Source organism: Drosophila simulans, chromosome 3L (assembly GCF_016746395.2).
Source record: "Drosophila simulans strain w501 chromosome 3L, Prin_Dsim_3.1, whole genome shotgun sequence".
Lineage (NCBI taxonomy): Eukaryota > Metazoa > Arthropoda > Insecta > Diptera > Drosophilidae > Drosophila > Drosophila simulans.
In genome coordinates, this window is record NC_052522.2 from 3294852 (window position 1) to 3317449 (window position 22598).

Genomic DNA, 22598 nt, shown 5'->3' on the forward strand with positions numbered 1-22598 from the left:
TACTCTGGTTTGCATACTTCGCTGCGTACAATCGATCGGAATCAACAAGCGTAACAGAGCCAAAGCAGAAATGCCAAATATTTAAGCGGCCCAAAAGCACAGCTGTGAAGGCTTGAAGGCTGTCCAAAGACACTGGCCAAAATATTGTGGTAATCGAGGTAAAATCGAAAAGGGATAATATTTAAAACAAGAAATGAAGTAATTAAAGATCTTTCATGTAGGCTCAAAAGTAATAAGATATTGCTAAAAAGATTTATTAAAGGTGTAAACTTAAGTTAAGAAATAGGTAATACAGATAAAACGATCTCATAGTAATACGTTAATATCTTTATTAATGTTAAACTGAAAGAAATCCCATTACTTGATCATAGTAAATGTTTTTAGGCATATAAATGGCATTGATTGTGGAATCTTAATAAACATATCCCCGTTTTTTTGCACTGTACGTCCTGAGCCCTCCTCTACTTGGGCTTTTGAGCCCGGTTCGAGGCGGTACTCGCGTCTTACCTTGCTAGAGGCTTTGGGTTTTGGCTTTGACTTGGCTTGGCCCGGCTGTTCTTCTTTCACTTTGGCATTCCTTGGCGTACTTTTTGTAAATGGTTCTTTCTCCTCGGATTTTCGTGAGTGCGTGAGTTGTGCTGTTATTTATGTTATGAGCGTTATGCGTTCCAGTTCTTTCGCATGGATTTGCCCGGCTAAGCGATCAGTTAAAGCCAGCCAGTTAAGGCATTTTGAGCTAAAGACTTCGGATGATGATGATGACACGAATGAAATGCCTTGAGTAAATTACTGAAGTGGCTAACTGAATTGCAAACTGCTAATGGGGCCTCGAAGGCGAACGGAAAGAGGTGACTTGTCTAACTATAACTTGTCCCTGCAATTTATGACTTTCTTCGGCGATTCAATAAGTTTATGGCCCACGCGGTGGACTTTGCAGATAGAAGCTATCTGTAAGGTGGTAGATAGTGACCCACGGTAGTTATCAACTGTCGAACTTGCGATAAAAACTGATTAAATGCACTTTGCTTATGTGCAGGAATCGATGAAAACAGCTCCATGATGTCAGAGCTTGGAATGAGTCAGACTCTCAAGTCTGTGAGAAAATAGAGAATTGTTTTACAGGCTAGCTGGGCCATAAACAACTAAATCGTAAGGCTACTGATTTAATAAATTATATAAGAAACAAGCTTGGAGTAAAAGTCTTATGTTGGCCCAAAGGAAGACCTTTTCTTTTTCAGACTTTTCCAACCATCGAAGCTCTACTATAACTAAAAAATTCCGAGAATAGTGACTGTGTCTTGTCATATTAATTAGCTGGGAACGCAGATCAGCTCGGAGTCCGATGATCGAGCGGTTTTATAGTCGTGACTGGTGGGTTACAGAATGTTTTACATTTGCATGCAGCAAAAAGCAGGCCGCGTAACCTTGAGTTCGCTTATATAACACTATATTTTAAACCAAGTCGACGAAAAATGGCTAAAAGGTTATGTTCCCGCGGCGACTGAAAATAAAATTACACGCTTAAATAAGAAAATATTTACTTTAACGCTGACATCAGACAATCAACAAGTTATGAACGGAAAGCGGCGCAAAAAAAAAATGGGGGGAAGTTGAACGGCTACGTGGAGCTTTCCAAACAAGATATTCTCCAGAAGTCTGCTCTTCTTTGGGGTTCTGTTTGTTGTAATTTTTACCGGTTTCCGACCGAAAAAAATATGTGTCTGCTGCGACTGTTTAGCATTGTAGCGTGAAGTCTTATGATCTTCATTTCCCATTTTTCCATATTCCATATTTGCGATTTTGATTATGACGCGACGGGCAGCAACCAACAGCAAAGTCTTCATCAGCGAGTTGCCAATGGGAATTTGCATATGCCGCAAGGCAGAAACGAGTTTCGCATTCCTTCACTTGGCCACCCGGCAGATTCGGATCCGCAGAGAGTTCCCCAGGGCACTTGGATTTAATTAGAGGAATGTGCAAAGTAGATTTGCGTCTGGGGATTACCATGAGATATGGTAGCCAAATTGTTATGATAAGCTATCTACAAGTTTTGGGAATGTTGCTTGGGAGAGAGCTTTTTCAATGGCCAAAAGTGACATTCAGATACATTCAGAAGATTACTATAAAATCCTATTATCCGATCAGGAAAATTGTACTTTCATGTCTGCAGTACACAAGGCTTTGAGATTATATTTTACCTATCTCTATGTTTTAGGGATTAAAGCAAAATCTCATTTGCAAGAAAATTGTAAGCGGACTTAAGTTTTTCTGCTCAATAAGCTTGGCGATTTTTTGAAAGAAAGCCAAACTTCTTCCATAGAGTTTGTGGGAGAAGAGGGGACTTTGGGAACCTTGGGAAGAAACCTCGATCTCTCTTAATAAGCCATCCCAAGCTATTGCTATTTTTATGCGAAGACCTCTCTTCTCGAGGGCTCTTCAGAAAGCACTCGAGAGTAAAATTATGCATGAAATGTTTGCACACAAAACCGCAAAAACGTATAAAAAAGTGTTCTCCAATGTGCTTATAACGTCATCGAATCTGAATTTTTGTCGTGTAATTGTAAACTTGACTTTTTGTTGCCCGATTTCGGTCTGTGGTTTGCGCAACGTGCTTTTTGAAGTCGGAATGCAGTTTTGTTTTTGGGCTGTCTGAAATAACAAACCCATATCTGACTGAGTTCGTGGCTCGTAAAAAACACATCAAAATCGTTTGATACTCATTTAAAAGTCGTATATTATGAACGATCATACACTATCAGCGATGTTAAACAACTCTGATGGCCCAGAACTTTCAAATTTATATTCCCATTCCCGCTTAATGTAACAAATTTATATTTCTTTTTCGATGACGATTTTATTTTTATGGCCCGACACTTGAGTAAACATTTGTTGTCTCTCGATTCTCGATTCTCAGGCTTAGCCAATTAAAAATTCAATGGGTAAACTCCCCGCCAAGGGCTTCTCACATGATTTCAATTTCAATTAGGTTCTTTGAAATAGATGTTTAAGATATGAGTTATGACTAGATTGTTTTCGTGACATTTTCGGGTCTCCGACTGTCAAAAATGAAATTGAAATGTTCCCCCTCTTGTCAGACGATCATTTGATTGCCGTTTGCCGTTTGGTCGTACACTTTAATTAAAAGTAAAACGCTCCGAGGGTTGCTGCCGATAGGAGCGACCTTACCCCACTGAACTCTGAGGGAAAATAACCCAACCGAAACTGAATCGATAAGGCGAAATACTTTTGGAAACTTCCTGCGAAACGCGCCGGAAATATCTCAAATCCCCAGCTAAGTGTTAGATTGTTGTGCAAATATTGGACTTAGTCGTGAGTGGTACGTGTTTGTCATAAGTGCTGGCTCATATACTATGTATACTATATATATATACTATACAGATATCACTTCGATGACTCAAACTTCGTTGAGCTTAAAATTTTGGGTTCACACGTGTTGCGGCTTTTATTGAGTCTCCCCCATATGCAAATCATCTGCGATTAAGTCATATTTTTGGCGCTATTCGAATAGGAAGTGGGTAGATGAAACTAATTAATCAGAAACCAGCTTTTTTTGGGAAAGAAAACAAACAGAAATACAATTGGTAGAACAGCTTAGCCTCGACTTTTGAATAGTTTGAAAGTTTCTGCTGGCTTTCGACAATTTTCTTTGTGTCATTCAAGTGAAAGTTTCCATTTTTCCCATAAGAGATTAACGAACTTCAGTGTGATTGTTCAGTGTAATTATCGAGTTACATGGTCTGTTTCCGCTTATACGTTTCTAGTTTGTATCTCAAAATCTTAGAATACTGTTGTAGATAATCAATCAAAGCGATTTAGTCACACTTAACGCCCGTGGATCTGCGAAATCCATAATTGCCTGGCACTTCCCACCAATCAAAGGAAATCAATCAAAGTTCATGGCTTCTTGGAAACCTGTTCGTTCCTTAGCTCCTCTCAACTGTTACAGAAACCATCTGGTTTAATGGGCCTATATCCGCCATATCGAATCTTAATTACACCACAATTAAATGAAGACGCGTGCCTAGTTCCTCCTTGGTCGCAAAATTAATGGATCTTCCGTTGATTCGCATCTCCAATCGATTAAAATTTATTATGAATTTGGAACCGCCCTGCGAATTTGACTTTTAATTGATTTTCATTGTGCTCAAAAGATGAATTTAGAGAAATTTGTTTTGAGGAATTTGTGCTATATCTATGGAATCTCAATAAATCCCACCCGTTGTCATCTTCATTTGCTTCTTTTGTCCCCGGAGATTTCTATTCGTTAAAAAGTGATGTCATCGCTTGACTATTTAATTTTTGGATTCTAATCATGGCTCGATGGATTTTCCCAGCCCGGAGAAAAGCGGTGAAAAGCCGTTGAAAAGCGTCAATTGAAAACGGGTTTCATTGCCAAAGTCTCACTGACAAAATCAGTTAAAACCGCTGAAGCGGCGCCCCAAATAATCGAATCCAGCATTTGCATAATCAAAACCCAGATAAAAAGAACTCACGAAGGCAGGGAGAAAACCAATTCGAATTCGGTAGCCGGTGGCGCATGCGCAGAACCCTGAAGAACATAACGAATTTTTGGGCTTTGAATCAAACTCAGATTCGAGGTACGATGATGTCATCAAAACAACATGGGTTGCGGGTGTATTTTGTGTGTCTATCGCATCGTATGTGGTACAGCCCCTCCGGGGGGCGTGACCAAATGCCAAAAAGCTATAATAAAGGCAATGGCCGCGAGGAGCTGGGGGCTTTTGAGTGTGGCTCAACATTGACTAATTTTCGCAAATAACTTTTGGGGCACATCACATAGACACACGTCCGATCGTACCAGGCAAGTCAAAAAGTGAAAAAAAAAACATGAGCGGAGTGAAGCTCTCTATAAACAATTTCGATTTCAACAAAAGCAAGAGGCAACCAGGCAACCAAGAGCCATGAAAGCAATCGACGAGCTATGTAATATTTCTTTGGCATTTGTATCGCTATGAGACAATAATCAGCCAAAATGTTTGGTAATCATTCGAAGCTCCACCCAATACTTTGGGTTTTAATGGAGTTGGGGGAATATTTGTATATATTGATGAGAAAAGAGTGGAAATAGATACATTTCTGTTCATCTATCTATCTCATAAATCCCCGATTAAGTTAAGAGTATTATAACTTGAAGTATATCATTCCAAATGATCATAAATCTCTGTTTAACTTTAGCAGAATGAAAACCTAACTCTATAGATCATTTCCAGTTTAGTTCTATTGTTTAAATTAAATCCAAGTCTGTGGCTCTTTCCTCTCCAGCTTAGCTGTTTTCTCTTTGAAATTGTTTGTTATTTTCTCTGGTTGATTTTGGAAATTGTTTAGCATGCCAGGCACAAACAAAAGAATTTATATCACTCTGGGTTTCTTCTTGCTGTGTTGTGTCAATCTGTATTCTTCTTTTCGACTGAGGCAAAAACTGAATTTTAATTTCCAGTCACTGATGAGGTAATTTTATGCGTAGAAATTTTTGACAACAAAGACCACCAATTCCCTAATTTGCCGAGCTATAGGTCTCATTATTTTCCGTTCAAAGCGGAGATGACAGAAAAATTACGCTTTTATCAGATACATGCCATCACTCACGCAAAAGTAATTAAAATCGGTAACTGCCTCGGATGTTATCTGAGTAGAAAAAGGTTGCCAAAAAAGATGCCTCACTTCTTTTTGATATATTTTAAAGTATCATTTAATTCGGGATTTGCTAAATGATATGTGTGACTTAGCGTATGGGCCATAAAAATTAAGCATACAAAATGCCAAATGTTTATTGATTTATGCAAATTCTTACACGACTCCTAGGTTGTTGCACGCCTTGTTCATTAGCTAACCGTGTATGTGGAACACTGCGAGATTGGGATCTGCTAAACAGAGCTAGAGAACGCCGAAGAAGTTGAGAAACTATAAAAATCGTTTTCAAAGTGTTTGCGATGAGTGAAGTGTGGTGGTTTATAAATAGAAATAGAAGGCGCGCAATCCGAGTGTTCCTGCTCCCAGCTGCCGCGCATGTGCTCTGCTACCATGTTGTATGCCCCGATTGAAGTAAACAGGATGCCCGGAATTTCGAGCCTCGGTTCGCATTTGCCCCTGACTTTGCCGCTGCCTCCCTTTTCCGGCGACTTCAGTTGTATAAATAGTTTATGGCCAGAGACAGCTGTGTGTCTGTTGGGGGTACGTTCTATTTTGGGGATAAAGGAGGCACAGTTTTAATTGCTTTTCCTGCTAAGCCTAAAGTTATGCCGTACTCCGCATTTTGCAGGCTTTGTTTGCCACTCGATAGTGATAAGCGTTAAACCTTATCGCGGTATGGTAAAGTTTATTGTCACACTGGCCGTGTTGGTGTTGCTGTTGTTGGTTCTTTATTGTTTAGTTTTCACCTCTTTTTAATTGATTTTTCTATTTGCGAAAGCGAAGTGTTCTGTTTGCCAATTAGCCGCGAATGCCTTCCAGGTGACCTCAACGCCATTGGCGGCACACATATGTATAGTAATGATCTATCAGCGGAGTTATGACACCCGACCCGAGTAGGCAGCAGATTATAACTCTTTGGCATGATGTCATTGGGAATGATCGAATTTGGCAGCTATTCTAAATGGCCCATTCATTAGTCTGCGGGATGTGATAGGGCGCCATAAATAACTTGATATTGGAAGTGCATTCCCCTCTATACATAAATAATATATATATAAAAAAACATATGTCCGAGGTATGCGGGATTTATGGGCAGATAAGATAAGCCAACAGGGTCTATTGGCTATTTGTCAAGGCAAGGATTTCCAGATACCTTAACCGTTTTCTCATACTGCTATCAGTACGTGCGATAAAGGGAATTCACCATAGGCCAGTAGAAGCATTTTTGTTGCCACTCTTGGCTTTTGGCTTTTAATTCATCTGATAAACAGAGCCAAAAGGGGGAGGAAGCTTTCCCCCACTCTACATTTTTGGGGCGAGCAAAATGTTGGGCACACATTGTTTTTTAGTGACCAAACGGCGCGGGCTCTGCGAACATCTGACCGTAGGAACGAAACTTAGTGTCGAAATACAAAATAGAAATACAAAACGAAAGATTAGCTTTAAGGAACGGCACTCGGTGCTGAAAGCCCGGATATCTTGAGAAATACCCTCGAAATCACTGATCAAAGGCCATGGAGTACAATAGTGTGCTGCGCTCGAATTTCTCGCGCAACGAGTATCGACGATATATATCCTACGAACGGCAGTCGTTGGGTAGGTTTCTGAACTTGAACTTTTCCCCTGGCAGCTCGCGATCATTATACAATCCCGAAACGAAAGTAACCTGCTCTTATCTATCTCAGTTGGGTGGAACTTCATTTTTGGTTGATAAGAGCGCAAATATTTGGCAAATGAGTCAACGGCCCAGAAATATGGTTTCGCTTTCTGCAGTTTCCGCTCCATTTCCGTCCACTTTTTAACATATTCTCTTGGCCAGTATTACGTAAAACGAACCGTTGATAAAAAAGTAACAAAGTCGTGAAGCATGGGTATGAAGTAATTTTGGCAGTCGACAGATAAGCTCGCAGAACCACTATCGCTGGGCAGCGACTGTTTTGATTTCCATACGCTTGCTGGGGGTATATCTACTGGGTCGGAAAGTTGGTCACAGCTTGGTTTGTTTATAGTTGATAGAGCTGAAGTTATCTTACACTTGTTTACAAAAGAAATTTGAAGATTACCCTTCTCTTTCACAAGGTAAAGCTACTTGACATAAAGCAACACATTGCTAATTTCTACATCTTAAATTTCTTTCACTATATTCTAAATTCACTATCAAGCTTACTTGAAATGTGTTCACAATTTGGTTCAATTAAGATCCAAATGTGAAACGCCAATCGATACATGGCTTATCTTTACGGGTCTAGAAAACACAACTACGTGATGAGGTGTTCGAATAAAAAGTGCTTGTTGGTTCTTCGTTTGAAATACCCGTTGGTAATCTTTGACATTATGGGAACCCGCTGATGGAATGATTTAAAATTAGGAATTACGTTTGACATAATCGAAAGACTACAAATAAACTGCCTTGGAATGTGGTTCTAACTTTAGCCAGGGATTTTTTATAAAGGCAATTATGTTGGCGATAACTCGTTATCTCTAAATCAATAGGTTCGTACGTCACGGTTGTGCTTTCCCTATCTCTGCCACATACCTTTCGTATTTTTCCTCTATTTCCCTATGCCCATTATTGATTTTGGTCTGTTGTCAGGTGGTTTGCCCATTTCTCTTTCCTGGAAAAAAAAAAATCAAAACAAACACTAAAGCTAAACGTTTTGCGTTGCATTTGTATGACTTCGAACTAATCCGAGATTTTTGTTCCCCCCACTTAGCATCACAATATGAGCCGGGAGGCTACTCCGCGCTGCAGACACCGACGCCTTCCAATCGCAACTCCGCCAGCATGACCCAGCGGGACGGCATCATCAAGTTCGAGAACGAGCGGATAAAAACGCTGCAGGAGGAGCGCTTGCACATTCAGAAGAAGACATTCACAAAATGGATGAACTCCTTTCTGATCAAGGTGGGTAAACTACTTGGGTCACTTCCAATACTTGTAATTCAATTACTATTAAGTAGAAATGAAAGAAATGCTTTGTTTTGCTAAGCCCATAAAGTTTTCATTGTTTTAAAACTATAATTTCTCGATCAAAGTGATGTATTCAAATGAAAGCGCCATATGTATATGACATTCGAAATTATACATTCACTTGAAATTTTGATTGGAAGAAACTTTTATGGCACCACCAATTTATGAATGCAACTCACATTTGGGCTTATCGTCTTCTTTGTAGGCCAAAATGGAGGTCGAAGACCTATTCACAGACCTGGCCGATGGCATCAAGCTGCTGAAGCTGCTGGAGATCATATCGTCGGAGAAACTGGGCAAGCCGAACAGCGGACGCATGCGCGTCCATAAAATCGAAAATGTCAACAAGAGTCTGGCATTCTTGCACACCAAGGTGAGATATGCCACATGAATGGTGGCGAGTGAAGGGAGTGAAGGCGTTGCAGTTGCTGGAAGACCAAAGACCGAAGACCGAAGACTGGAGAGTGTAGAGCTCTCTACGCATTTGTAGAAAGTGCAAGTCGCGCCTGCGCAGCTGCGCGTGGCCATTGCGTGCTTTGTTTGCCGTATGAGGTGCACGGATCTGGCTCTTGGAGTCGGGATCTCGGATCTCGGGGAAGCGGGAAGTGTGATTCGACGCGAAGACATGGCGAAAAAGTATATATTTAATTACCTGGCCTGGGCACCGCGTTTTCTTGGCAATATCTAAAATATTTGCATACTTTCTAATGCATTTTTTCCTTGACTTCGCTTCACTTTGTTGCGCTTGGCACATTTTCCACTGCCGCGCTCATACTATACATGTGTACTTTCTTTGCACCTCTCGTGTGCATTCGATTTTAATTGAGCAAAGTGGGAGCTTAGCGTGCGACATAGTTTCGAATCTTCTGGCTAGTCAGGTGTCTCTGCTCTAATCTAATTAGAAGCAATTAAAACGCAGCAAATTGTCCCACTGTCCAACTAATTCACTTTGTTTCTTAAGCGGCGAAGCAGTGAAAGTTTTCGGTTTTACTTTTCACCATTTCATTTCGTATTTCATTTGTTTTTCGGGCTTGTCTTTTGTGTGTGACACGGGTATTGAGTGCATTTTAATTGGTTTTTAGGCTTGAAAGAAGCCCGAGCGAAAGATTTACGCACAAGCGAGCATTCGATGGAGGATCCCTTGGGGACCCATTCAAGCGTTCAGCGGAGCACGACTCTCGGAATTTCCAGTCGCCATTAGGAGAACCAAAAGGCGTAGCTCCCCACTAAACATTAATGTACCAGAATAACTCGGAACGAGTCTATTAAAGCAAACTGTTTGTCGGGGTACAGGAATAAAGTTAGCTTACTGCCTTTTTATGAACTATTAAAAACGATAAACTGACATGCATAAATTATAAATCTGTAATTATGCACAACGTCGATCATAAATCTACCAATAACCCTCCTCCAGATGCCTCTCTATTTTCTATGAATTTAAAAAGAAGCCGTAATTGGTTCTTAAAATTATAATTCGTAAACTAGTTTCCAGTAAATGCTACTCCAACTCAATTTTCCACATGGACATAAATCAGCAGCCAACGGCTGGCCACTTTGTAGCTATGATAATGCGATTTAGATCGGTATCAGCTAGTAACTCATGCTTTCCTCGCTGGGATTATCGTGCGCGTTACCTGTCCGCGCCCTGACCCACTATAAATGCAAATGGCAGGCGGGCGACCCACATGAACCCGCCGGGGGTCAAGCACCTCCACCTGATAAAGCGTGACTTGCTGGACAGGCGCAGACCCAGTTCGGATGTATCGGTATCTGTGGGATGTGGAACTCTTGGTAACCCAATACGCAGCTTACCCACTCCATTCACCAAACGGGAACTGAAAGAAATGCAGAAGAGATAGTGTGGAGTGGAGAATGGAAATAATGCATGATGGTTTCTTTCGTTTTAGGTCCGTCTGGAGTCCATTGGTGCTGAGGACATCGTCGATGGCAACCCCCGTCTCATCCTCGGTCTGATCTGGACCATCATTCTGCGGTTTCAGATTCAGGAAATTGAAATCGATGTGGTAAGTTGTCCTCTCGCAAGTCGCATAAGTAAAGTGCTTCATTAATAATTCAAATACGTTTCACTTAGGATGAGGAGAACGAGTCCAGCGAGAAGCGTTCCGCCAAAGATGCACTGCTCCTGTGGTGCCAGCGCAAGACGCATGGCTATCCAGGCGTCAACATCACCGACTTCACCAACTCCTGGCGCTCCGGCTTGGGCTTCAATGCGCTCATCCACTCGCACCGTCCCGATCTGTTTGAGTACAGTACGATTGTCAATTCGAAGAACTCCAACCTGGACAACCTTAACCATGCCTTTGACACGGCCGCCAACGAATTGGGCATTCCCAGGTCAGAATTTTGTAAATTATCAATAATAAGTCAACAAAATTAATTGTAATTTGTTCGCCCTTTTAGCCTGCTCGATGCGGAAGACATTGACTCGGCCCGTCCCGATGAGAAGTCGATCTTGACCTATGTGGCCTCCTACTATCACACCTTTGCACGCATGAAGAACGAACAGAAGAGTGGCAAGCGCATAGCAAATGTAAGTAGACCTGGGTCGGACCCGGCATCAGCTATGAACCTGCCTATAAAGGTAGATGCGGATGCCATTGGCAGAGTCCCATCGTCTCTAGAAGTCGCTGCAGCGTAACGGTGTCCCACAGTTAACGCTCTACTTCACAATGGATTGGCCCCCGATCGGATTCGGATTCCGATTCGGATTCAGATTCAGATTCGGGTGGGGTCCAGACCTACACCTAGAAAGTCGCTCAACCAGCTCTCTTTCTCGATCCCCCCGCAGATTGTTGGGCAGCTAATGGACGCAGATCGCAAGAAGATGCAGTACGAGGGTCTGACCACAAACCTGCTGAGCTGGATCCGCCAGAAGACGCTGGAGCTGGAGCAACGCGACCTGCCCAACTCGCTGGAGGGCATCCAGCGAGAACTGCTGGCCTTCAAGGAGTACCGCACCATTGAGAAGCCACCCAAGTGAGTAGAGGTTCATGACCAGCCGGAAATGATATATCGTATGATCACTGCTCGGATACCCAGAGACCCATATGACCCCTAGTTCATCTATTAATGATGCTCCTCCCCTCCAACAGATACAAGGAGCGCAGTGAGATCGAGGCCCTGTACTTCACTATCAACACTCTGCTGAAGGCTTTGAATCAGCCGCCGTATAATCCCCAGGACGGCCAGCTGGTGAATGACATCGAGAAAGCCTGGCAGATCCTTGAGTATGCCGAACATCATCGCGAAGTCGCTTTGCGTGACGAACTCCTTCGCCAGGAGAAACTGGAGCAGCTGAACTACAAGTTCGAGAAGAAGTCGGTTCTGCGTGAGGGTTATCTCAAAGAGATGATCCAAGTGCTGTCCGATCCACGATACCTGCGCCAAGTGGATGCCACGCTGAAGAAGCACGAAGCAATCTCTGCAGATATCCTGGCGCGTGTGGAACGATTCAATGACTTGACCGCCATGGCCGAGGAGTTGGACAGGGAAAACTACCATGGCAAGGAGCGAGTGCGTCGCCGAGAGCAGGAGGTAATGGCAAAGTGGCGCCAATTGCTGGAGCTGCTGGAAAACCAACGCCTCAACCTCTCCCAGATGAGCAACCTGATGAACCTGCTCCGCGAAATTGCCAGCACCACAGAAGCAGTGCGGGAACTGCAGCAACAGTTCGCCTCCGAGGATGTGGGTCCCCATCTCTTGGGAGTGGAAGAACTACTGCAGGCGCACTCGCTGCAGGAACTCCAGGTTAACACCTACGGAGAGACTCTCAAGCGCTTCAATCGCCAAGCACTGCCCTACAAGAGCTCCGAGCACAAGGACGCCGCTTTGCTGGCTCAACGCCTTGCGGATTTGGAAGAGGCGTACTCGGAACTGTTGCGACGTTCGGCGGCGAGAAGAGCCCGCCTGGAGGAGGCTCGAAACTTCCACCACTTCATGGAGGATTACGACAACGAGGAGTCCTGGCTGGTCGACAAGCAACGTATCTGCAAAACTGGCATCACCGCCAAGGATCTGCGAGCTGTTCTTTCCCTACAGCAAAAACACAAGGCTTTGGAGGATGAAATCAAGTCACGAAAACCTAAATCAGGTCAGATGTCGACCGCAGGCAAGAGGCTGATTGGCGAGCAGCACCCTAGGTCCTCAGAAATCCAGAGCAGGATTGATTCCCTGGCGGAACACTGGCAGGCCTTAGAGGCACTAGTGGAGCTGCGCCGTCGTCAATTGGAAGATGCTGCCGAGGCCTACCAATTTTACACCGATGCGAATGAAGCCGAATCATGGCTGAACGAGAAGATGGCTTTGGTCAACTCCCGGGACTATGGCAACGATGAGCCATCTGCTCAGGCTTTGCTTCAGCGTCACCGCGATCTCCAGGGTGAACTCAATGCCTATTCCGGAGATATCCTTAATCTGAACCAGCAGGCGGATAAGCTGATCAAGGCTGGCATTTGCACCCTAGAACTTTCCGCCGCAGAGCCAGAATTGCCCGAAGTGGAACAGGAGGAGTGGGTGAACGAGACCCGCCTGGTGCCCAAGGAAGTTTGGGAGGACGAGTGGGTGGAGAAGCTGGAGCACAAGAAGGTGACGGAGACAAAGATGTTACCCCATGTCAAATCTCTGTTTCCCTTCGAAGGACAGGGAATGAAAATGGACAAGGGCGAGGTGATGCTGCTGAAGTCCAAGACCAACGACGACTGGTGGTGTGTGCGCAAGGATAATGGAGTGGAGGGATTCGTGCCCGCCAACTATGTTCGTGAGGTAGAGCCGCGCCCAGTGGCCTGCATTGTACCGAAAGCTGAAAAGGTCAAGTCCCTGCAGAAGGTGAAGAAAACCATACTGGTCAGACAGGTGGTACCTGTGAAGAGAATTAAACCTGTGAGCGTAGCTCCCAAGCCCTTGGTCCAGAGAAGAACCTCTGCCCAAAGCATCAATGAGAACGCAGATAGCGTGGAGAAACGGCAGCAGAGAATAAACCAGACATACGACGAGCTGCAGGAAATGGCCCAGAAACGCCATGCCCTCCTGGAGGATTCCATTCACCTGTTTGGCTTCTATCGCGAATGCGACGACTTTGAGAAGTGGATGAAGGAGAAGGAACGCATGATCAAGTCGGACGATGGCGAGGGTGTGGACAATGCCAAGCGTAAGTTCGAGAAGTTTATCACAGATCTCTCGGCAGCATCGAAAAGGGTTGAGGAGATCGATGGCGCTGTGGACACCTTCCGTCGACAAGGTCACTCGCAGCTGGACAAGATCATCGCCCGCCAGCGCCAGATCCACCAGATTTGGCAGCGTCTAAATAATGCCAAGGCCCAACGTGAAAAGAGTTTAGAAGGAGCCTCTAGTGTGGAACTATTTAACCGCACCTGCGACGAAGCCAAGGTTTGGATGAGCGAGAAGATGTTGCAGCTGGACACCGCTGTTATCACTCCCGATCTACGCACGGTTCAAGCCTTGCAGAGGCGCCATCAGAACCTGGAAAGGGAGTTGGCTCCCGTGGAGGACAAGGTTAATCGGGTGACCTACTTGGGCAACTCGGTAAAGAACGCCTATCCTGCTGAGAAAGACAATGTGAATGCCCGCCAACAGGAGGTGCAGGATATGTGGCAGCAGGTGCAACAGCGTGGTAGTGATCTTCGCAACCGCATCGAAAGCGAGGTGGGTCAGCAGGTCTTTAACAACAGTGCCAAGGTCCTTCTAGCCTGGATCGACTCCGTCAAGGATCAACTGAATGCCGATGAGTCCGCTCGTGATGTGGAAACTGCAAACAACCTGCTGAAGAAGCACAACGATTTGGGCGATGATATCCGTGCCCATGACACCGAATTCGTGGAGGTAATTCAATTGGGCAAACAGTTGTCCGATGGCAAACCCAACATGGCAGAAACGGTGACTGTGATTGAACGCCTGAAGGCCGAACAAGATGCCATTCATCGCGGCTGGGCCGAGAAGCAGAAGTGGTTGCTGCAGTGTGTCGATCTGCAAATGTTCAACCGTGAGGCAGATAAGATCGATGCCACCACCAAGAGCCACGAGGCCTTCCTCGAGTATAACAACCTGGGGGTAAGTAGTTTTAGGTTTTGGCTATCTTTTTCTAGAAACTCATACATTTTTCTTTTCAGGCCTCTTTGGATGAAGTGGAGGCCATTCTTAAGCGTCATCTGGACTTTGAGAAGAGTCTAATGGCTCAGGACAAGATCCTTAAAGGCTTCTCAGATAATGCAGACAAGCTGATTTCTAACGATCATTACGATTCTAAATAGTAAGTTATAGAATCCTGGAGACATGGTCAAACCCTAACCAATCCATTAACTTTCAGTATCGGAGATCGCCGAAATCAGGTGCTGGGTAAGCGCAAGGCAGTTAAAGATCGTGCTTTTGAGCGCAAACGCCTTCTCCAAGCTTCCAAGGACTTCCACAAGTTTGCCGCCGAGGCTGATGACCTCAAAGTGTGGCTCCAGGATAAGACGAGGATTGCAGGCGATGAGAACTACCGCGATCTAAGCAATCTTCCTCGCAAGTTGCAGAAGCATCAGGCTTTTGAGAGGGAACTTCGCGCCAACGAGGGTCAGCTAAGGAATGTTACTAAGGACGGACAGGCCCTGGTCCAAGCTGGAAATCGAGTGCCTGAGGTGGAATCCCGGGTTGCCGATCTCAACAAGCGGTGGAAGGATCTACTCACCCTGTCCGAGGATAAGGGTCGCAAGCTGGAACAGGCCGCATCTCAGCGAGAACATAACCGTTCCCTCGAGGATGCCAAGAAGAAGGTTGATGAACTCGACGCTGCTCTGCGAAGTGGAGATGTAGGCAACGATTTGCGCAGCTGCAAGGACCTGATCAACAAGCAGCAAATCCTCGAGTCGGAAATCACCATCTGGGATCAGAAGGTAGCGGAACTGGTTTCAACTGGCGACGACATGGCCCACGGAGGTCACTTCAATGCCCAGAATATCGAGGCCGGAACCAAGGAGCTGCAGCAGCGATTCAAGGATCTGCGTGATCCTACCCAGCGTAGGAGAGCAAAGTTGGAAGAGAGCCTGAATTACCACAAGTTTGTTTTCGAACTGGATTCGGAGTTCCAGTGGATCAACGAACACCTGCCGGCAGCAAAGTCCAATGAATTGGGTCAAAATCTGCACCAAGCCCAATCCCTGCACAAGAAGCACAAGAAGTTGGAGGCGGAGATCAAGGGCCATCAGCCAATGATCAATAAGGCCCTGGTGGCGGGTCAATCTCTGATCTCGCAACAGCATCCGGAGCGAGAGCAAGTGGAGAGCCTGTGCCAGCAATTGGAGCAGGCATGGCAGGATCTGGAGCGCCATTGTGGCGAACGGTCCCGCAAACTCGACATGTCCCTCAAGGCTCAGCAGTATCTGTTCGACGCTGGCGAGATCGAGTCCTGGCTAGGTGAGCGTAACAACGTCTTGCGGTCCACGGAATATGGCCGTGATCGCGATTCCGCAGCCAAGTTACTCACCAAGCACAAGACCATCGAGCTGGAGCTGGACACCTACTCAGGAATTGTAACCGAAATGGGACACAGCTGCGCTGCAATGGTGGCCGCCAATCATCCGGACAGCAAGGTCCTGGCCGCCAAGCAACAGCTCATTGAGAAGATGTTGAAATCCCTGCACAAACTGGCCTCCCAGCGACAGGGTCGCCTGATGGAGAGCCTCTACAAGCACGAATACTTCCTGGAATCGGACGAAGTAGAGCAATGGATCCGGGAGCAGGAGCAGGCCGCCTCCTCAGAGGACTACGGTCAGGACTTCGAGCACTTGCAGCTGTTACAGAACAAATTCGATGACCTTAAACACCGCGTAGAAGTCGGAGCAGATCGAGTGGATCAGTGTGAGCTGTTGGCCAAGAAGTTAATCGATTCAGAGAGCCCCTATGCCAATGAGGTTGAGAAGCGACAGGAACAACTTAGGTGAGTAGTGTTTATAATAGGGATTGTAGGGACTATAATAATATTTCTCTATCTCTTGAACATAGAACTTCCTGGGAGAACCTTCTCCAGTTGCTTAACCAGCGTGAGCAGAAGCTTCATGCCGCTGGCGAAATCCACCGCTTCCATCGGGACGTCGCAGAAGCCCTGTTCCGCATCCAAGACAAGAATGCTGCACTTTCCCAAGAACTAGGCAGAGATTTGAACTCCGCTCTAGCACTGCTACGCAAGCATGAGGGCTTTGAAAACGACCTTGTGGCTCTTGAGGCACAGCTACAAGTCCTAGTGGAGGATTCTGTCCGCTTGCAAGCCAAGTATCCATCTAATGCCGCTGCAATTGCCCAACAGCAAGATAAGGTGGTGGCCGCCTGGAATGACCTTAAGGAGCGATCCACCGCTCGCGGAGATCGACTGGCTGCCAGCTCAGACCTACAGACCTTCCTTACGGATGTCAGGGATATAGTTTCTTGGTCTTCAAATCTGCGAGCTGCCCTTCAAGCAGAAGAACATGTGAGCGATGCTGCCGGAGCAACTGCCCTGAAGATTCAACACGATGCCATATACGGAGAGATTGAGGCCAGAGAGGATAAGTTCCGGTACCTGAACGAATTGAGCGACTCCATGGTTCAAACCGGACACTATGCCGCCGCTGATGTGGAGGAGAAGTGTGCCGCTATGTTGGATGAGCGCCAGAAACTCCATGCTGCTTGGAACAAAAAGAAGATCATGCTGGAGCAAAAGATCGATCTGTTCTGCTTCCTGCGCGATGCCAAGCAGATTGACAACCTTTCTAGCTCCCAACAGGCGGCTCTGAGTAGCTCAGACTTCGGCCAGACAGTAGAGGATGTACAGAACCAGATCCGAAAGCACGATGAGTTTGAGAGATTGATTCAAACACAGGAGGAGAAGGTGTCTCTACTTCAGGAGCACGGTCGCAAGCTGATCGAACAGCGTCACTACGACAGCGCCAATATACAAACGATCCTGCAGGGAGTACTTGCCCGCCGCCAGAAGGTCAAGGATCTGTGTGCCGTGCGTCGCTACAAACTGGAAGATGCTCTGCTGTATGCCAAATTCGTACGAGATTGCGCCGAAGCTAAGTACTGGATCAATGAGAAGCAAAAGAAACTGGAAGCTGATGCCGCCAGCTATGCGGAAGTGACCAATCTGGACGAGAAAATCAAGAAGCTACAGAAGCACCAAGCCTTCCAGGCCGAGGTGGCTGCCAACCAGGGTCGCATCCAAGAAATTCAAGATACAGGAGTGATTCTTTTGAGCAAACAGCATGAGTCCTCACCGGAAATCAAGCGAGCCATCGAAATAGTTCTTGAAGCCTGGCAGGGATTGCTGGCGGAGCTGGAGCAGCGTGGTCGAGGACTGGAAGAGGCGCAGGACAGCCTTGAGTTTAACAGCCAGCTGGACAAGATCGAGGCTTGGATCCGCGACAAGGAGATGATGGTGCAGGCAAGTGACACTGGACGGGACTTGGAACATTGCAATGCACTGATGAGGAAACTAGACGACGTTGACTCAGATATGAGGGTGGACGATCAGCGCGTCAAGCACATCAATCAGCTGGCCGACAAACTGATCAACCAGGCCCAAGTGCCAGCGGATACACAAAGTGTGGATAAGCGGCGAAAGGACTTTAACTACAACTGGCGACAGCTGCAAGGAGCACTCAATGCTTATCGCGCTTTGCTGGGCGGAGCCAACGAAATTCATGTGTTCAATCGCGATGTGGATGACACGGCAGACAGAATAGCTGAGAAGTCCCTGGCTATGAGTTCCACCGATACAGGCCGAGATCTGGCTGCCGTAGAAGCCCTGATCCGCAGGGAAGAGGCTCTTGAAAGAGACATGTCTGCCGTTAAGCAAAAGATTGATCAGCACGAAACCGCTGCCGAGTTCCTGATTAAGAAGTATCCTGAACGTGGAGCACAACATATCGAGAGGAAATTGGAGGAGCTGCACAAGTCGTGGGGAAATCTGCAGGCCTTGTCCGTTAAGAGGCAAAGTATCCTAAATGAAGCCTACCTGGCTCACAAGTTCGTGTCGGACGTTAAAGAACTGGAGCTCTGGGTTAACGACATGATCAAAAAGATGAACAACACACAGTCACCATCCACTATCAACGATTGCGAGACCCAGTTGGAGCTGCACCAGGAACGCAAGGTAGAAATCGAGGGCAGGCAGGAGGCCTTCGCTGGTCTGAAACAACAGGGCGAGCAGTTATCTACGAGACCCCAGCAGCAGCAGCCGGAGAATGTGCGCAAGTATCTCCTTGTGCTGGAAGAACTCCATCAAACTTTGAACGAAGCCTGGAGCGAAAGGGCTAGGGATCTAACTGAGGCCCATCAGCTGCAGTTGTTCAAGGCTCAAGTGGAGCAGGTTGAGATATGGCTCGCCAACAAGGAGGCCTTCCTTAACAACGACGATTTGGGTGATTCCTACACGGCTGTGGAAAGGCTGCTTAAGAAGCACGATGAATTTGAGAAGCTGCTCCATGCTGATCACGTGGACACCTTGCAAAAGTTTGCCAATAGCATTCTAGAGGGTGAGCCCAAGGATGCAGATCTGATCCGGGAGAAACTGGCCTACATCCTACGAAGGAAGCAGAAACTGCTGGAGCTGTCTGAGGAGAGAAAGCAAAGGCTGACACAGTCTCTCCAGTTGCAGGAGTTCCTGCGCAGTCTCTACGAGATTGATCGTTGGCTGGTGCAAAAACTGCAGGTGGCCCTGGATGAAAACTACCGGGAACCGAGTAATCTGCAAAGTAAGATCCAGAAACACGCTGCCTTCGATGCCGAGTTGTTAAGCAACTCCCCTCGCGTCCAGTCAGTAATCCACGAAGGTGAACGCCTCATCCGAGGCGAGCACTTTGCTAAGGATGAGATTGCACAACAGGTGCAACTGCTCGAGGGAGATTGGCTCAAACTGAAGGGCGCTTCCCAGACCAAAAAGGATAAGCTCCAGCAGGCCTACGATGCGTTGGCCTTCAATCGAAGTGTGGATGAGTTCAACAACTGGATGGACGAGGTAGAGCTGCAGTTGAGTAGCGAAGATTACGGCAAGGATTTGGCTGCTGTCAGCAATTTACTAAAGAAACACGAACGCTTGGAAGCGGATGTGGCCCACCATGGTGAACTGGCTGAGCAGCTAAAGCAGAAGGATGAACAGTTCTTCCAAGCGGAGCACTTCCTGCGTCACGAAATCCACGAAAGAGCCACCGTTAGTATCCGTAGGTACAACACTTTGCACGAGCCCTTGGGCATTCGAAGGGAAAACCTGGAGGACTCACTAAGTCTGCAGCAGTTCTTGAGGGATGCCGAGGATGAACTTCAATGGTTAGCGGAGAAGCAATTGGTGGCTGGTTCTCAGGATCTAGGCACCAGTCTTTTGTCCGTTCAAGGCCTACAAAAGAAGCACAACTCTCTGGAGGCAGAACTAACATCGCAGGAACCTTTGATTCAGGCGCTCCTCCAAAGAGGCCAGCAGATGATCCGAGACAATCACTTCGCCAGCGAGCAGTTGCAATACAAATCGGAGTTGCTGCAGAAACAGCTTGTCCAATTGAGGGACTTGGCTGCCATTAGACGTCTGCGTCTTTTGGACGCAGTAGAGAGCCAGCTGTTCTACGTTGAGGCCAATGAGGCGGATGCTTGGATGCGGGAGAAGCGTCCGGTTTTGTCGAGCAGTGATTACGGCCGGGATGAGGTCTCAGTTCAGGGACACCAAAAGAAGTTGGAAGTCCTTCAAAGGGAACTTACCGCCTTCAAGCCGTCGATAGAAAAGGTTGCCAAACTGGCCACTGGCTTGATTGAGAGAAACCACTTTGACAGCTCCAACATTGCGGAAAAGAATGCCCAGGTGGGTCAGCAGTACGAGGATCTATTCCGTTTGGCTAAGGAGCGGGAGTCGAGACTTGGTGAGTGCAAAAAGCTCTTTGAGTACCTGCGAGAAACGGAGGAATTGCACGAGTGGGTGGGCGACCAGATGGCCGTCACCGCTAGCGAGGATTACGGTGAGGACGTAGAGCATGTCGAACAGCTCATTCTGGCTTTCGAATCCTTCGTTTCCAACTTAAATGCCAACGAGGCAAGGGTTGAGGCGTGCTTGGAGCGGGGCGATCGCCTCATCCAGGAGAACAATCCCTACAGGAGTTCCATTAAATCGAAGCGCGATGAAACAAAGCAGTTATGGGAGGAGCTCAAGGATCTGGTTCACGCTCGCCAAGACGCCTTAGCTGGAGCCAAACAAGTCCACGTCTACGATCGCGTAGCGGACGAAACCATACAGCTAATCAACGAAAAGGACGCCTCGCTCATCTCTGAGGACTACGGTCAGGACTTGGAAAGCATTCAGGCCTTGGGCAGAAAGCACCAAGTGTTTGAGTCCGAGCTGGTGGGCATCCAAGGACAGGTTGATTCGGTTTTGGCCGAGGCCGCTAAACTGGGCGAGATCTACCCAGATGCCAAGGAACACATTGAAGTCAAACGTGATGAGACAGTGGAGGCATGGTCGGACCTGAAGGAGAAAACCGCCGCCAGAAAGAACAAGCTCAGCCAAGCAGAGCAACTGCAGTCCTACTTTGACGAATACCGCGATCTGATTGCCTGGATCAACGAGATGCTGGCCAAGATCACCGCCCCCGAACTTGCCAACAGTGTGGCGGGAGCAGAGCTTCTTCTGGCTAGCACCAAGGACCATGACACGGAGATTCGCACCAGAGACGAAACCTTTGCAAAGTTCGCCGCCAATGGTCAGCAGTTGATCAAGGAAAAGCACTTCCTTGCCCACGAAGTGGAGGACAAGATCAAGGTTCTGCAAGCTCGTCACGAACTTCTAAAGCATACTCTCAGCAAGCGACGTGAGATTTACGAACTCAATCTGGACACCCAATTGTTCTTAAAGGACGCCGAAATCCTGGAGCAATGGATCAGCAGTCGCGAGCCCCAACTCAAGGATACCAAACTGGGAGATTCAATTCCACAGGTGGAGGATCTGCTTCGCCGGCACGAGGACTTCGAGAAGACTGTGGCCGCCCAGGAGGAGAAATTCCAGGCCATTAAGAGAATAACCCTGCTTGAGCAGCTATTCCGTCACCAGCTGGAGCAGGAGAAAATCAGCAAGTTGCAGGAGAAGGAGCGTTTGGAGAAGGAACGCCTGGAGCAGCTTAAGCAACGCGAGCTCCAGCGCCTGGCAGATGAGAGGAGACGAGCGGAGAAGCAGCACGAGCACCGCCAGAATGCGGCGTCCCAGGAGAAGACCCCAATCTTCTCCTCGCCGATGGTCACTCCAGCTCAGACTAGTGGTCCACAGTCTCCGGCCTTGAGTCAAGCCCAGTTGAGGCCTCCATTTGGAGATGATAACGAGCACCTGGCTCTACAGAAGAGCAGCTCCAGCGGCATGTTCGGTGACCGACTGCGTCGCGGATCCGCGGATGCCAATGTGAAGCGGGCGGAGAGCATGAAGGTACAGCCCAAGCAGGCCAAGCGTACACCATCGTTCACCACCAGGAGACGTGCTCAGTCCTTCAGGAAGAACCAGAAGGGTGAAGGATTCGACCTGCCACCCGTAGAGATTCAGGGCAGTCTGGAGCGTAAGCATGGTTTGCAATCTGGCGGCAAGAAGGCTCCTGTACGATCCTGGAAGCAATTCCACACTGTCCTCTGCGGCCAGTTGGTGTGCTTCTTTAAGGACGAAAACGATTTCCTGCAACAGAAGACGGCCACTGCACCTGTTAATATCCTTGGTGCCAAGTGCGAACGAGCTGATGATTACACGAAGAAGAAGTACGTGTTCAGGCTAAAACTACCCGACGGATCGGAGTTCCTGTTCGAGGCTCCCTCGCTGGACATCCTAAATGACTGGGTGCGCAAGATATCCTTCCACGCTAGTCTGCCGCCGAACATGCAACTGCTCAGCTACGACGAGTCCATGAAGGTAAGATTGTATATCCATACGAGAAATAGGAACTAA

At 47.0% G+C, this 22598-nt stretch overlaps 1 protein-coding gene across 8 annotated transcripts in view; it reads left to right on the plus strand.

Annotated features, from left to right (window-relative positions):
• The window catches only part of LOC6736632 (spectrin beta chain, non-erythrocytic 5), a 31142-nt gene that overhangs the window by 6351 nt on the left and 2193 nt on the right, over positions 1-22598 (plus strand). For 3 of the 8 annotated variants that reach the window (XM_016170782.3, XM_039293311.2, XM_016170775.3), the window contains exons 3-12: positions 8388-8578; positions 8850-9017; positions 10552-10668; positions 10737-10999; positions 11066-11195; positions 11454-11641; positions 11758-14731; positions 14791-14930; positions 14988-16598; positions 16664-22562. In XM_016170782.3, the coding sequence (XP_016030233.1) occupies positions 8459-8578; positions 8850-9017; positions 10552-10668; positions 10737-10999; positions 11066-11195; positions 11454-11641; positions 11758-14731; positions 14791-14930; positions 14988-16598; positions 16664-22562 (11610 nt within the window). In that variant the 5' untranslated portion in view covers positions 8388-8458. Of the gene's footprint in view, positions 1-7164; positions 7270-8387; positions 8579-8849; positions 9018-10551; positions 10669-10736; positions 11000-11065; positions 11196-11453; positions 11642-11757; positions 14732-14790; positions 14931-14987; positions 16599-16663; positions 22563-22598 lie in introns of those variants that run through there. The other 5 variants (XM_039293310.2, XM_016170776.3, XM_016170777.3 and 2 more) reach the window with 3 other exon arrangements.